The sequence below is a fragment of the Chanos chanos genome, chromosome 3 (assembly GCF_902362185.1).
Source record: "Chanos chanos chromosome 3, fChaCha1.1, whole genome shotgun sequence".
Taxonomy (NCBI): domain Eukaryota; kingdom Metazoa; phylum Chordata; class Actinopteri; order Gonorynchiformes; family Chanidae; genus Chanos; species Chanos chanos.
Genome location: NC_044497.1, coordinates 5335001 through 5348241, shown reverse-complemented (window position 1 = coordinate 5348241; position 13241 = coordinate 5335001). Strand labels below are relative to the sequence as shown.

Here is a 13241-nt window from a genome sequence, read left to right as displayed (position 1 = left end):
TGGGAGACATTTCACAGGATGACAGGTTTTTTTTTTTCCTTTCTCTTTGCACTGGCATTGAATTTCATCACGAGGCCCTGGAGACATCTGCACAGCACAGACTTTGGCTGATAAAAAAAAACCAATGATACATTTGTTTAGAAAAGACAAACATTGAGAATGCTGACTTCATTAAAAGCAGACAAAGCCAAGCCTAAGTCTGACTTTTGTCGCAGAGAGCGAGGGCGGCAGTTGAGAGAGCGCGTTCGCCGTTATTCATCTTCCACGAAAAACTCATCGTCCAAAAAAAAACAACCCCAAAAAGCCCCACTCTCTGGTTACTGCAGCACCCTCTTCTTGAAGTCCTGGAGCCTGTCGCTCACTAGCGCCCCCCGCAGGGCGCTGAAGAATCCCAGATAGTGCGCGGTGTTGTGAAGCATTAGCAACACCCCAGCTAAAAGCTCATTGGTCACCAGAAGATGATGGACATACGCCCTGTTGTGGTTTTTGCAGCAGTAGCAGGTACAGCCGTCAACCAGGGGCCTGAAGTCCTCGCGATATCTGTGAGGGAGAGGAGAGACAGGGTTAAATTAGCCCCCCGAGCTACGTTCTTAAAACTTGCACAGGTCCAACATTAGTACCAGGAGATCAGTACCCAGTACCAAGGAGAAACTTTCTTCATAGCAGTAGGACTAAGTTTATGCATTGAAAACCCTGTACATCAACACAAAACGACCTTGAAAACTCCTAACTTGTCGCTGATTAAATCCTACCGAGGAAGAAGCGCATAGCAAAGAGGCAGTGGATTATAACAGAAACAAAGGCTTCAAATGCTCTTGTTTTTGCTTCTCCTGTTTCTTCTCCAACCATTAAAGCGACGTGACAGTGTGAGGTGAGGGTAATATTGTGCGGGTAATATCATGTCAGCCTGACAGACAGGACTGAATCTGAACCACTCTGTTCGGCTCAATCAGTGCACAGAGAAGCCCCCAAAGACAGAGAGAGAGCATCATCATGAGAGCACGGGGGGGGGGTGGCTGAATCTCATAATCCACTGCTTACATAGAACCCAGAAAAAAGGAAAGTGACAACATGACACACATACATGCACAAGCTCACGCTCTCACTCTCTCTCTCTCACACACACACACACACACACACGTACGCACACGGGCTTGCACACGCATACACATATACGCACGCACGCACGCACGCTCACACATACAGATAACTACCCACTTCTTATCTTTCAGATCCATCTCAAAACGTGTCATGTTTTCAGGGCTGGTGGCTCCGCTCTCTCCCGGCACCTCGATGGCAGCAGCATCAGCATCAGCATCAGCATCAGGCTTCTCTCCGTTTGATTCAAGCACTGCCATTAAAAAACACGCACACACACATTCACACACACACACGTACACACACACACACACACACACACACACAGCAAAAAAAAAAATCCATCAGGAACTTTAATATAACACCAGTCATAATCTTGGACTAGACCTTTGTTATTTACATCATGAGTCATTCAAATGGAACACATGCGCACACACACACACACACACACACACACACACACACTTTAACACACACACAAGCACAAATACATAGGGGAATACTCCATGCTCACGACTTCATTAAACAATTATAAAGCACTCCCATAGAGACAGAGGAGCCTCGGTTAAACAAAGGACAAGCAAAGTAATCCACTGAACTCTGTGTGTGTGTGTGTGTGTGTGTGTGTGTGTGTGGAGTCATCTGAACGAGTGATAAACACACCGTAAATCTGAAAAGGACAGAGAAAAGTGAGGCGTGGGCGGGAACGAAAAGATTAAGGCTGGAGAACGAGAACCACGGGCGTGTGTGCAGACGGACGGGAAGATTAGTGAACGTGAGAGAGAGAGGAGGCAGGAAGAGGAGGGGAAATGAGGGAGGTGTGTTGGTATGTAGGGAGTAGAATGACAGGAGAAGAGAATGAGGAGGTGAGGAGTATATAAATAGGCCTAAATTGAAAACCCATTAATTCTGATTTTTTTTTTTCTTTCTTTCTTTCTTTCTTTCTTTCTTTTTTAATACTTTGCTTTAGAAATGGAAACCTATGAAACTTGAGTATGTATAATAAGGTTCCCTAATTCTAACACTAAATTAAAAATGAAAAAAAACCAAAACAAAACAAAAGTCTCGTACAAAAGGGGTGTTGTAACTGTTCTCAGATTTGACCAATCACGCTCCACCTCACACGCACGAACCTGCTCCCACACGAAGTCCACTGTAAAAGATTGTGATCGGATTGGAAACCAAATCAGTTGTCACTGCAGAATTTCCCTGAAGATTTCTCCATCACGCGCTCTCGTATCCGTACGCAGAGACAAGCGCGGACGACACAGAAGACACTTCTCTGGGCCCATCCATCACTACTGACCCAGAGAGTGACAGAGAGAGAGATTCAGCAAAAATGTTCCCCGTATACACTGTATAAACCCTGGATGGAGAAACACAGCAGTGCCGGGGGCCTTGCTGAGATCAGGCTGTCTGTTCTAGATGGATGACCCTGTTAGGGGAGGGTTCATCAGGGAGGCTACCGGGGAGGCTGACAGCTTCCTGAGAGGAGCTGCAGGACCTCCTGCCAGAGACCGGCCGCTCCTCACACGGAGCGGCTACTTGACGGGTTCGCCACGACTCCGAGCCTCGGGAGAGAACACGAACGGGGCGCGACGGGAGCCACCCCCTTTCACCCGAAAGAACGTCCCGCGCCTTCTGATTGGCTAGCGTCCGGGACGACGCCTCTGATCTCCCGAATCCCGCGCGAGGAAAGATCCCCCCCCCGTGGTCTGACGAGACTAAGGCTGGACCTTTATCGGGCCTTATTTCCAAAGCTGTTTGTTTGGCTCAAAGCCAACACGATCCATTAGCCAGAGAGCACCTACTGCAGAACACAGTGTATAAGCCAGAGAGCACCTACTGTAAAACACAGTGTATAAGCCAGAGAGGACCTACTGTTACACACGGTCCATAAACCAGAGAGGACCTACTGTAAAACACAGTGTATAAGCCAGAGAGGACCTACTGCAAAACACAGTGTATAAGCCAGAGAGGACCTACTGTTAAACACGGTCCATAAACCAGAGAGGACCTACTGTTAAACACAGTGTATAAGCCAGAGAGGACCTACTGTTAAACACAGTGTATAAGCCAGAGAGGACCTACTGTTAAACACAGTGTATAAGCCAGAGAGGACCTACTGTTCAACACAGTGTATAAGCCAGAGAGGACCTACTGTTAAACACAGTAGTGACAGCATACCAGGATTCCCTTCAGTGGGGACAGTAACTGTGGCCAGGGTGGTGTGTGTGCGCGCGCGCGTGTGTGTGTGTGTGTGTGTGTTGGGGAAGGTTTAAAGACAAATTTCACCTTTCAACATGACAATACATGTAATCCAAAGCACACAGGAAAATCAACCATGATGGAGCTGACAAAAAAAAGCCAAGATCAATATCCGGGAAAAATCCGAACCCTGAACGTCAACCCTATTGAAAATTTGTGGGTTGACCCGAGGACGAATCGGTGTAGAGCTCTTCCGTCGGCAGAAAACACGAGACAAACTTCCCAAATGGGTGAAGATTTATGCAAAGTGATCACCTGATGTTACCACAGCACAAAGTCCTTCTGTTAAAGCATTAATTCAACGGTGAAGTTCAAATAATTGATTTTTTTTGTTTATTTTTAAACCTGAAATTAAATGTATTTCTTTTTTACTTCAATTTAGACGTCTAAATATGTATATGTATGTATATTTATGCGTATATATATATATATATATATATACATATATTTGCGTAAATAAAAAGATAGATAGGTAGGTAGATAGATAGATAGATAGATAGATAGATAGACAAACTAACAGAGAGGGAGAGACACAGAGAGAGAAAGAGAGAGAGAAAGAGAGAGCAAGAGAAAAAGAAAGAGATTGGGGGGGGGGGGGGGGGGGTCGGGGTGAGAGAGTGAAGTGTAGATGGAAACGTGGCCTGCAGTGACAGGGGGTGGCAGATTGGGGTGAGGCGCTGGTCCTTCCCCCCGCGGGGCTCTCTAATTGGCTGAAAGGGGAATTGCTGTCTTTACTGATTTCAGACAGCGAGAGGATCTGTACTCCAACGCCCAACTACCACTTCTCTTCGGCATAATCGATTAAGCCGTCCTGCTAGCACTACTCCACTTTACACAGCTGGGCCACAAGCAAACACTCCTGTCTGATTCAAGATTTCCTTATGGATCCTCCACTGAATCTGCCACACTCGGGATTTTGTGAAAGATCTATTTTTAACAGTCTTCCGAGTCTCTGAAAAATAACGAGGGTGTATTTCTGTCTCTGCCTCGCGCTGCAGACAGATGTCACAGGCTTTGGCTCTGTTTCAAACAAACTAATTATTTAGTTTAATTTCACTCAATGATAAATATATGTACATATATGATCAGTCACATGATTGGTCATTCCTGTCTCAGACAGACCCCCTCCCCAACCACAACCCCCGCAGCCAATGCTACAATCACACATACACATACACATACACATACACACACAAACTCTTTTCTGCTCTGTAATTCTTTTTTCCCCCTCTAAACTGGAAGCTGACACTGCACAAAGTGTGTTCACTAATTCATGCCCTGGGGGAGTGGGGGGGGGGCTGTGCTTTAACAGAGCAGAATCTGGGATCTGGGTTAACTGGATCTGGGCTTTAAGAGAAGAACCCGACTGGATCAGGGCTTTAAGAGAAGAACCCGACTGGATCTGGGCTTTAAGAGAAGAACCCGACTGGATCTGGGCTTTAAGAGAAGAACCCGACTGGATCTGGGCTTTAAGAGCAGAACCTGATTGGATCAGGGCTTTAAGAGAAGAACCTGACTGGATCTGAGCTTTAACAGAGCAGAACCTGACCGGGTCAGGGGGGTTCTCTGTGAGGATCCCATTCAGATACTACAGCTCTCGTTTCGTTTCATCCTGATTGCGGAGGCTAAGAGCCCTCAGTTACCTCTCCCAGTGCACACCTTTAGAGCGACGTGTACCTGCAGCCTCAGGGTCGGGGCTGATGGTGAAGCTGAAGCAAAGGGCACAGCCTCTCTCCGTCACCTGATAGGGGAAGAAGCTCTCAAACAGGTCCACTCCGGCCTCCACGCAGGAAATGACCTCATCTGGACGACCTACACCCTGCAACAACCTGATATATGCAAACACGCACACACACGCACGCAGGCACGCACGCACACACACACGCACGCACACACACACACATACACAAAGATGACTGATGTGGGCAGATGCTGGACTTCGGTCAGTCTGACACTGAAATTGCAAATGTCAAGATGAAACAGCTACAGTTTTATGGCTGGTAAAAACACAGTGGCCCAAAAAACAGGGTTAACATCAGCTTTTGATCAAAAGAAATTGTTTCAACGACAAAAAAAACCTGTGGCGCATTAAAGCAGGGTTTTCCTATTCATTATCATTTTTTGAAAGGTCAGAACCTCCGTCGATTAAAAATATCTGCAGAGTACTGTGCGCGAGGTTGACCGATATTCCATAGGAACATAGGGGGCTTTTATTTTGTACAGTTGTGCATCACATGCATACGCACAGAGACCAAAACCAGGTCACACCCTGGCGCTTTCACAGCGTTTTTAACATTCGCTGCATTTGTGCAGGGTTGTCATGGATACGTGAAACAGCGCAGTGCTTGATTCTGAATTCCACTACTGACTCTCGGCTGGCACCTGGCCACCTGTTCTGACAAAAACGACTGAGTGGGAATTTGATTGATTGGCGCTGAATTACATTCACTTCCCTTCAATCAAATTCAAATTCAACATCCTGTGGGTACGGCCAAGTTAAATTCAAATTCAAACTCATAAATAAAACGCCAGTGCATAAATAAAATGCAAGTGTTAAAAAAAAAAAAAAAAAAAAAAAAGTGTGTGTGTGTGTGTGTGAAAACTTTGAAGGAAGCACAATCCAAATGGCTTGAACACAGAAGAGACGAATGAACTTAACGACCAGACCAGTCGTCCAGACACAGACGTCCAGACCAGTCGTCCAGACACAGACGTCCCTGGGCCTTGTGTGGAGCTAAAAGATTTTTAATGGAGAAGAGCCATTAACACTGAAACGCAATCCACAATCAAACCTACTCTCACCTTCTCTTTACTCTTCATTAATCATCAGAGGACGGATCTATTTCTGCTTCGCTTCATTTGTTTCTGGAACTTTCTGTGCTTACTCTCTACAGCACGCTTCTCTCTCTCTCTCTGCCTACTGTTGGAATTACAGTAAAGTCAAAGTCAATGCGGTGCGTCTTCTCTCGGGCTCTAATAATTTGGCTTAGGTTTTTAGCGCCTGTAACGTCCAAGGCCAGTGAGACAGATTATCAGACACCGTTGTAATAAATCAACATTGTATTCACTCCCCGGGCGCGAACATTAGATACTAATACAAAACCGCTGTATGCCAGTGTTCTAAATAAAAGTGCAAAGCAGGACTTTCTCTCTGGATTTTGCAAATGTTCTGTTCTATCCCATAATTGAAAATGTGCGCACACACACACAAAATAAACAGTTGTTTACAAAGTGAGTCTAAGAAACAGGCAATATAATATATAACCCTAACACATAAAAGTTTTGGGGGAGTTCAGCTTTAATGAAGTTTTGTCTGTATCGGTTTCAACAACACCCACTTACATCAACCGGGATCAGACCAGGGTTCAGACATGGTTTCCAGTCTCAGTGGCTCAATTCCGTCTCTCATTTCCTCTTTTTCTCTCTTTCGATAACGTTCCTCTCTCCTCTCCCTCTGCCCCCTTCCGCCTGACGGAGTCACGTCCCCTCTCGTCCCGTCCCAATTTAATCTGAGCCTGTGGCACCCACAGAAACTTTCTAACGAGGCTCCCCAGGGCCCCCTGGGGGAGGGGGTGTAAGGGGGGGGGGGCATATTTATATTGGCTTTTCGAATCCGGAGGGCACTCGCGCGTTGCGTCTTGTCTCCCCAGCCCTGCCGAATCTCTCTCTCTCTCTCTGACTCCGCCCGTGGGCCACGGGACCTCGGAGGAAAGTGGGTTGAGTGAGGTTTCCGGAAAGTGCCGTTCATTAAGTAGCCAGGAACCTCAGGTAAAGTCTGAACCCCCCACCACCCCTTCCTCCCCCCCCCCCCACCTCCAGCTCCTACTCCTGCTCCTGTAACCTCTCCATCCCCGTAACTCCAGTGCTCCCAGTGCGGTAAAAGAGCAAGGGGGTGACTCCCTGAGGACAGAGAGGTTGCCATGGCAGCTGAATGAGTAATCAGAGAGGACTGATGGGGAAACTGGCAGGGGGGGCGAGGGACTCAATCACGCAGTCACCCACTGACAAGGACAAAATGTGCTAACGATGTGCATGGGCGTGTGTGCGTGCGTGTGTGTGTGTGTGCGTGTGTGTGTGCATGTGTGTGCGTGCATGTGTGTGTGTGCGTGCGTGTGTGTTTACCTGGGTTTTTCTGCAGGTAGCTCTGCAGTCACAGCTGCAATCAGCTGACCCCTGACCTCTTGATCCATGGCGTCGGACCGGAAACCGTCCAGCACGAATCCCCCGACGGGCCGCTTGGCTGTCTCTCGGGCCGACCGGACCCTCTCCTCCAGAATATCTCCGCCTTCGATCGCGCCGAACACTTCCGCCTCCTTCAGCTCCTGAGAGACGAACCGAAGAGAGCTGGTCTTTAGCGCAGTCGGGGTCAAAATCCCGCAGACACACCAAAAACCAAAAACCCCAAAAACCCACACCTTCTGCCTAAGAAAGAATGACACTGACCACAGAAAAATCTCACTCCTCAAACAGGATGGCCGTTCAACTTCTCTACAATCATTATTTTAGCAATGGATTTGATTCAGTTTCATAAACATGTAATAGTTACGAGTAAACGTGTGTGTAGCAATGCCTGTCTGTCTGCTGTAGGAACATAAACAACATTTGAGGTCACAGCTGAACAACACTTGATACACCCACACACACACACACACACACACACTTACTAGGGGTGTAACTGAAGACCGCAGTTCTGCAGTCCAAGGTTCAGTTAAACTTTTGTAAGTTAAGGTTTTTGTTTGTTTGTTTGTTTGTTTTTTTAATGTGAGGCCAAATCACAGGAAATACATATTCCTACTACAGAAGAACAGTCCAAGCTGACCGCTCTTTTGACCATTTAGAACATCATTAATCATAATTTAAAGGCGGTATGCCTTTTCCTTTCCCTTTTCATTTCTCACCGTGAAAAAATACACGTTATCGTGACGATCATGCAGGGCACGCACGCTTAAACTGAGCGGATGCTTTAATGTCGACCGTGTGACCATTTCACATAACAGACCGTAGATTGCATGAGTTCAATTGGAATATATTAATCCACGTGAAGAAGAAAGAAAAAAGTCGATCTAATCTATAGGCTTCTCCGAGCGGAAATCTGTTTTTCCTTATATCGAAGTTGAAACCCATTGATCTGGAAAAGGTCAGAGCAGTAGGCCGGCACGCTGCCATCACTGTGTGATTCTCTTTCTGCTAAAATGCCATGGTCAAATGAGAGCGCTGGAATTGTAAAGACTACTGCTACACTCCGATCGCTAGCACGACCGTCCTTCTGTCTTTACCGTCATGTACGACAATGGAAATCTCACGGCCATTTTCTTGATGAAGAAACTCACTGAAGATGATATTATCTTTGCTCACGGTCACAGAGAAGAGCCTTAGAAGAACTGTTGCTCGAGTTAAGTTTCCTTACGCTCATTGTTTAAAAGAGGAACCTTAAAAGAACAGGCGCTGAAGATTAGTTAACCTTCATTTTCGTTTATTCGAAGAGTTTTGCCGCTGTTTGTATTGGATGCATTATTTTGTGCATACTTTAAAAAAAAAAAACAACAAAGAAAAACCAAAGTTTTGATTCGGCACCAAAATTTCTTTCAACCCAAAAGCACGACGCAAACCAGGCCCGAGGTCCGAAGCGAAACCCGCGAATTAGGCGAACCGCTGCACCTCGCAATTACACGCTAAACATCTCCCCGCCCTTAATCCTCAGTGTCCGCACCAGCCCTCCGCGGACCATGGGCTCCGTTTCACATGCGGTGTGGGGGGCGAGAGGTGAGAGGGTGCTGCGTACCGGAGATTTGTGATGCAGTAGCAGACACTCGTCCAGGTGGGCCAGGGTCCGGTCCACTGCCTTTCGGACCCTCTTGCGGGACGTGTTGGTCGGCCAAGTCTCTCCGTCCGCCATGCACTGGTACCAGTCGGGCCGGAGGACCGTCTGCAGAGCCATGAATCGCTGGGCCGTGAGCTCGATCCGCCCACCGCTGCCCCAGACTGACACCGTCTATACACACATACACACACGCGCGCGCGCACGCACACACGTATACATACATATGAACGTTGACATATGATACACTAATGGAAATACAGATCCAAACACGTACATACCCCCAGGCCCACCCACCTCCACAGACACTCATTAGCTCTCAGACAATGACCAGTAAGGATCAGTATACGAGTGTGGAGTGTGTAGGAGGGCATCCGAACACCATCTGATGACTGTTAGAGAGCTTTCTGTACTTGATTACTTTGCCATCATTAAGAGGCATAGAGGTGAAAGAAATCCCACATAACAATGTTTTTCTACACAAGTACTCACTGAGTGGGGAAATGAAAGCTAGCAGATTAGGAAATGCAAATGGTGACCTCTGACCTTATTAGTGATGTGACCTGGAGGGCAAGGGGTCGCGGGGTCGTGGAGCGAACAGTAGAGAACTGTGTCGTGAAGACCTTTAGGGAAAAAAAATAATAATAAATTTCACTGTTCATTCATTTAACTGACTTTCTTATACAAAATGTAGATACATTCATTATACAGTCATTTCAAATACACCATCATTTCTTATTGCTCAGAGGTGAGAAGACCTAGGGGTAAGTTGACAGTTAGGAGCCCTGCAGGAGGGCTAACCGTACCCCGTGTTTGATCTCACCACCCTCTGATTATTAATCCGCAACCCTATCACTGCCTTCATCACCCTCATCCTCATCCTCATCTTCATCTTCATAATGAGCCTGTTAACCTTCCACCCAGGTTTCCATGCTTACACAAACCCCGTAACGCTGAGAATGCGCGCGGTTAAAGAGACAGAACGGAACTCCATTGTCTCAACGGTAAATTTCAGCCGCCCGCAGAGAACAACAGCTGCACGTCTAGACATGATAGAAACTCGGGGACTGGCCAGGGATGACAAAGCAACATTGAAGAGAAATTGGAATAATCAAACTAAAAGAGGCTCCCAAACATTTCAGAGACATCTGGGTGGAAAAACATACAAAAGCTCCCAGTCCAATTATCCACAGTATGCCTTATCATTTCCATATACCGTTTCACCACGTCAAAACAAACTGTACATTGCATATTTTGTGTTATCTAAAAAAAAAAAAAAAAAATTCTACAGAGAACAGGACAAAATAGGCCACTGGCGGAAATTGGGTGAAAATGACACAATAACACATAATGAGAGTCCAAAATAATTTTTCAGCCGTTGAAGCGATAACGTTTTCGTGCTTCTGACTGTTTGACCTGCTCTTGCAGCGAATGAATAATGAAACAAGTTCTGTTTCCTGTGTGTCACCGGCTCTCTTTTCTCATACTGCAATGCAAACCCGACACATGAAGTCAAAGGTATTCGACACCATCTCGTAGAACAACAGTACTTCTCGTTCTAATTAACCAACCAGGTCACTTGCTGCCCCCTCTAGTCATAATCGGATATGTCGTCTCAGCTAAATGACAAAAACATTGCGAATGCAATTATAATTCTCATTTCCAGCTTTGATCGCTGAGGGCAAGTTACCGACTCAGTGAGTGTACGTCCTGGAGCTCATTCCTGATGACTTACATATGCTCGTGAAAAACATGAAAAAAAAAAAAACCCAAAACACAGAGACGATTATTATTAAGACACATTTTACTCCTCAATTATAGATATTTCCCCCGAAATAAACATTTTTACTAATATTCAGTATATCTACCTTTCTCACAGTTGAGTGAGGTTAGAATAAAAATCAAGTGGTGTTGGACATATCGACACGAAAGAGAATATAGAAGAGAGAGAAAACTGGAAAAAAACTTGTCACAAAGCACTACGCACCAGCGAACTTTCGGACTCCTTCTTTAAATTCCGCCAGAACTTCATGGTGCTCTGCGCTGAGAGAGATACATATTTTTACAGTAAAACATTACACTGGGCAGCAGAGTAAAATCCCCTCTTATTGGACAGGAAAGAGTATTTATGGGTCTATCGGAGCTGAAGTTTAACTACAGTACTGAGGGAAAGAGTGCTGTGCCGCGTGCAGGTAGCGACTTGTTAAATCACAAACGCGTGGCGCGTGCCATTACAACAGCTCTCGTTTTCCATGCACGCATATGTCTGCCGCGGTCTTTTCACACAGTTCTGTTAAATGCATGTGATGGAATGTGATGTTATGGATGTAAAGGTGTGTCATAGGGCCTCTTACAGAGTATCCACGGCGATCTGAGTGACGGAGGGCAGACTGTTGAGTGTATGCAGTGTGTCCTGTGTAAGGTGGGGGACGGTGGCACAGCGCGTGTAGAGGAGACATCCCGGGATCTCCAGGGAATGCTGTCCCGTTTTCCCGAGCCCTGTCAGAACTCCCAGCCGACAGCCCTGCACTATCCGAGACAACTCCAGCTTCATGGCATCGGCGGGCTGTCAAGACGATGCGATGTTACGGATGCAGCTCTTGATATAACGACAGAGAGGAAAGCCAGTGGAACACACACCACTGATAGAAGCAGAAATGACAGTTCTGATGCTGATTGCGTACTCTAACTGAAGGAAAGCAAAGAAAAATACATTTCGGCTTTTCCTTGATTATGAGAAGATTACAACTTACATTAATAATATTTCTGCATTATCAACAAAACTGTCGCTGCCACCATTGCCTGCGTCGAGTGGTTTAACTGTGATTCAGTGACATACCAATCATTGCAAACTAAAGCAGATATACTACTCTCACTACATCCCATAATCCAACAGAGGGTTAAACATCACAGGCTGCAGGTTAAAGGCAACGTTGACTGGGAAGCGACTTCAAAATGAATGCAAAAAACGCCCAAACCTCATTAATTAACAATCCAGTGGTCTGTGGGACAAACGTAACAATTCTGCTGGTTGTTTCTCAGTTTTGAAATGTAAACTGGCAAGTATTAGCAGCAGGGGACACACTGTTCTCTGGCACGAGAAGTCATAAGTCAGTAATTTGCATGAGTTATCACGCATAAAAACGTGGCCTTTCTTTAGCTCACTCCTCTCATTTAATGATATGCCGGGTGAGTAGCCGGTTTTTTATTATATATGACAACACGCTTAATAATTAACGTGTAGCTTTTTTTAAAGCGAGCACACCAATTATATGCGTGCTGTGTTAGAATAGTGGCAGACACCTGCGTCATAAATTCATAGGAGTTATAAATTATCGACAAACGTGACCATATTTATTGTCTGATACCGATGGAGGGCGACATGTCGTAGCCCCTGGATTCTTTCGCGCTGAACCCACATTTCCCGGGGCAGTCTAGCGCAGGTCCCAGGGCACTGATTTGTCTGCTGTTGTTTCTCTATTTCTAACTCTGAGGATAGACCGACGCGCGAATGGTGCCGTTTGACATTTGTATTATAAGCGGGTTAATCAGCAATGTTACAAATGACCTCTCATTCAGAGGTACAACTTAGGCATGGCTAAAAAGCCATTGTGAACCGCCATGGTATTTAAAAACTACGTTATCTGTCCATCAGTTGAAAGGTTAATTAATTCATACATGTATGGAATTTTTGGCATATGGGCACCAGACAGTAATCGAAGACCATCATCTGTATAGAAATGTACTGACGTAATGCAATGTAATGTAATCTCCGCAAGTCAAACAATGAGTTTTGAACCGGCGAATGTTTTCAAGAGGGATCATGATGTGACTCCCGCTACCTGAACGTAAAGACATCGGAACAGCTAGCTTGAGAATCGAGAGAATATTTAACAGCTGAGTCGAATTAGTTTTTCCTCTCTCTGTGGTCAGAGGTGATCAGAATGATAACACCGTCGACCCTGGGTCTTGGAAAGGAGTGATTTCAGACTTTTACGCTAAATAGACGGCTATTACTTTCCACGTAGTCGAGATACATTCAAACAGCTGCTTTAAT

The 13241-nt window shown here is 45.8% G+C and overlaps 1 protein-coding gene across 1 annotated transcript; it reads right to left on the bottom strand.

Annotated features, from left to right (window-relative positions):
• Window positions 1-317: 317 nt before the first annotated feature.
• qtrt2 (queuine tRNA-ribosyltransferase accessory subunit 2) lies at window positions 318-11738 on the bottom strand. The gene is made up of 8 exons (XM_030769608.1): window positions 11539-11738; window positions 11172-11227; window positions 9731-9807; window positions 9149-9358; window positions 7489-7688; window positions 5026-5195; window positions 1219-1351; window positions 318-540 (listed from the first exon to the last, which is right to left on the bottom strand). The coding sequence occupies exons 1-8, from the start codon at window positions 11736-11738 to the stop codon at window positions 318-320; spliced, it is 1269 nt and encodes a 422-aa protein (XP_030625468.1).
• Between the last annotated feature and the right edge of the window lie 1503 nt (window positions 11739-13241).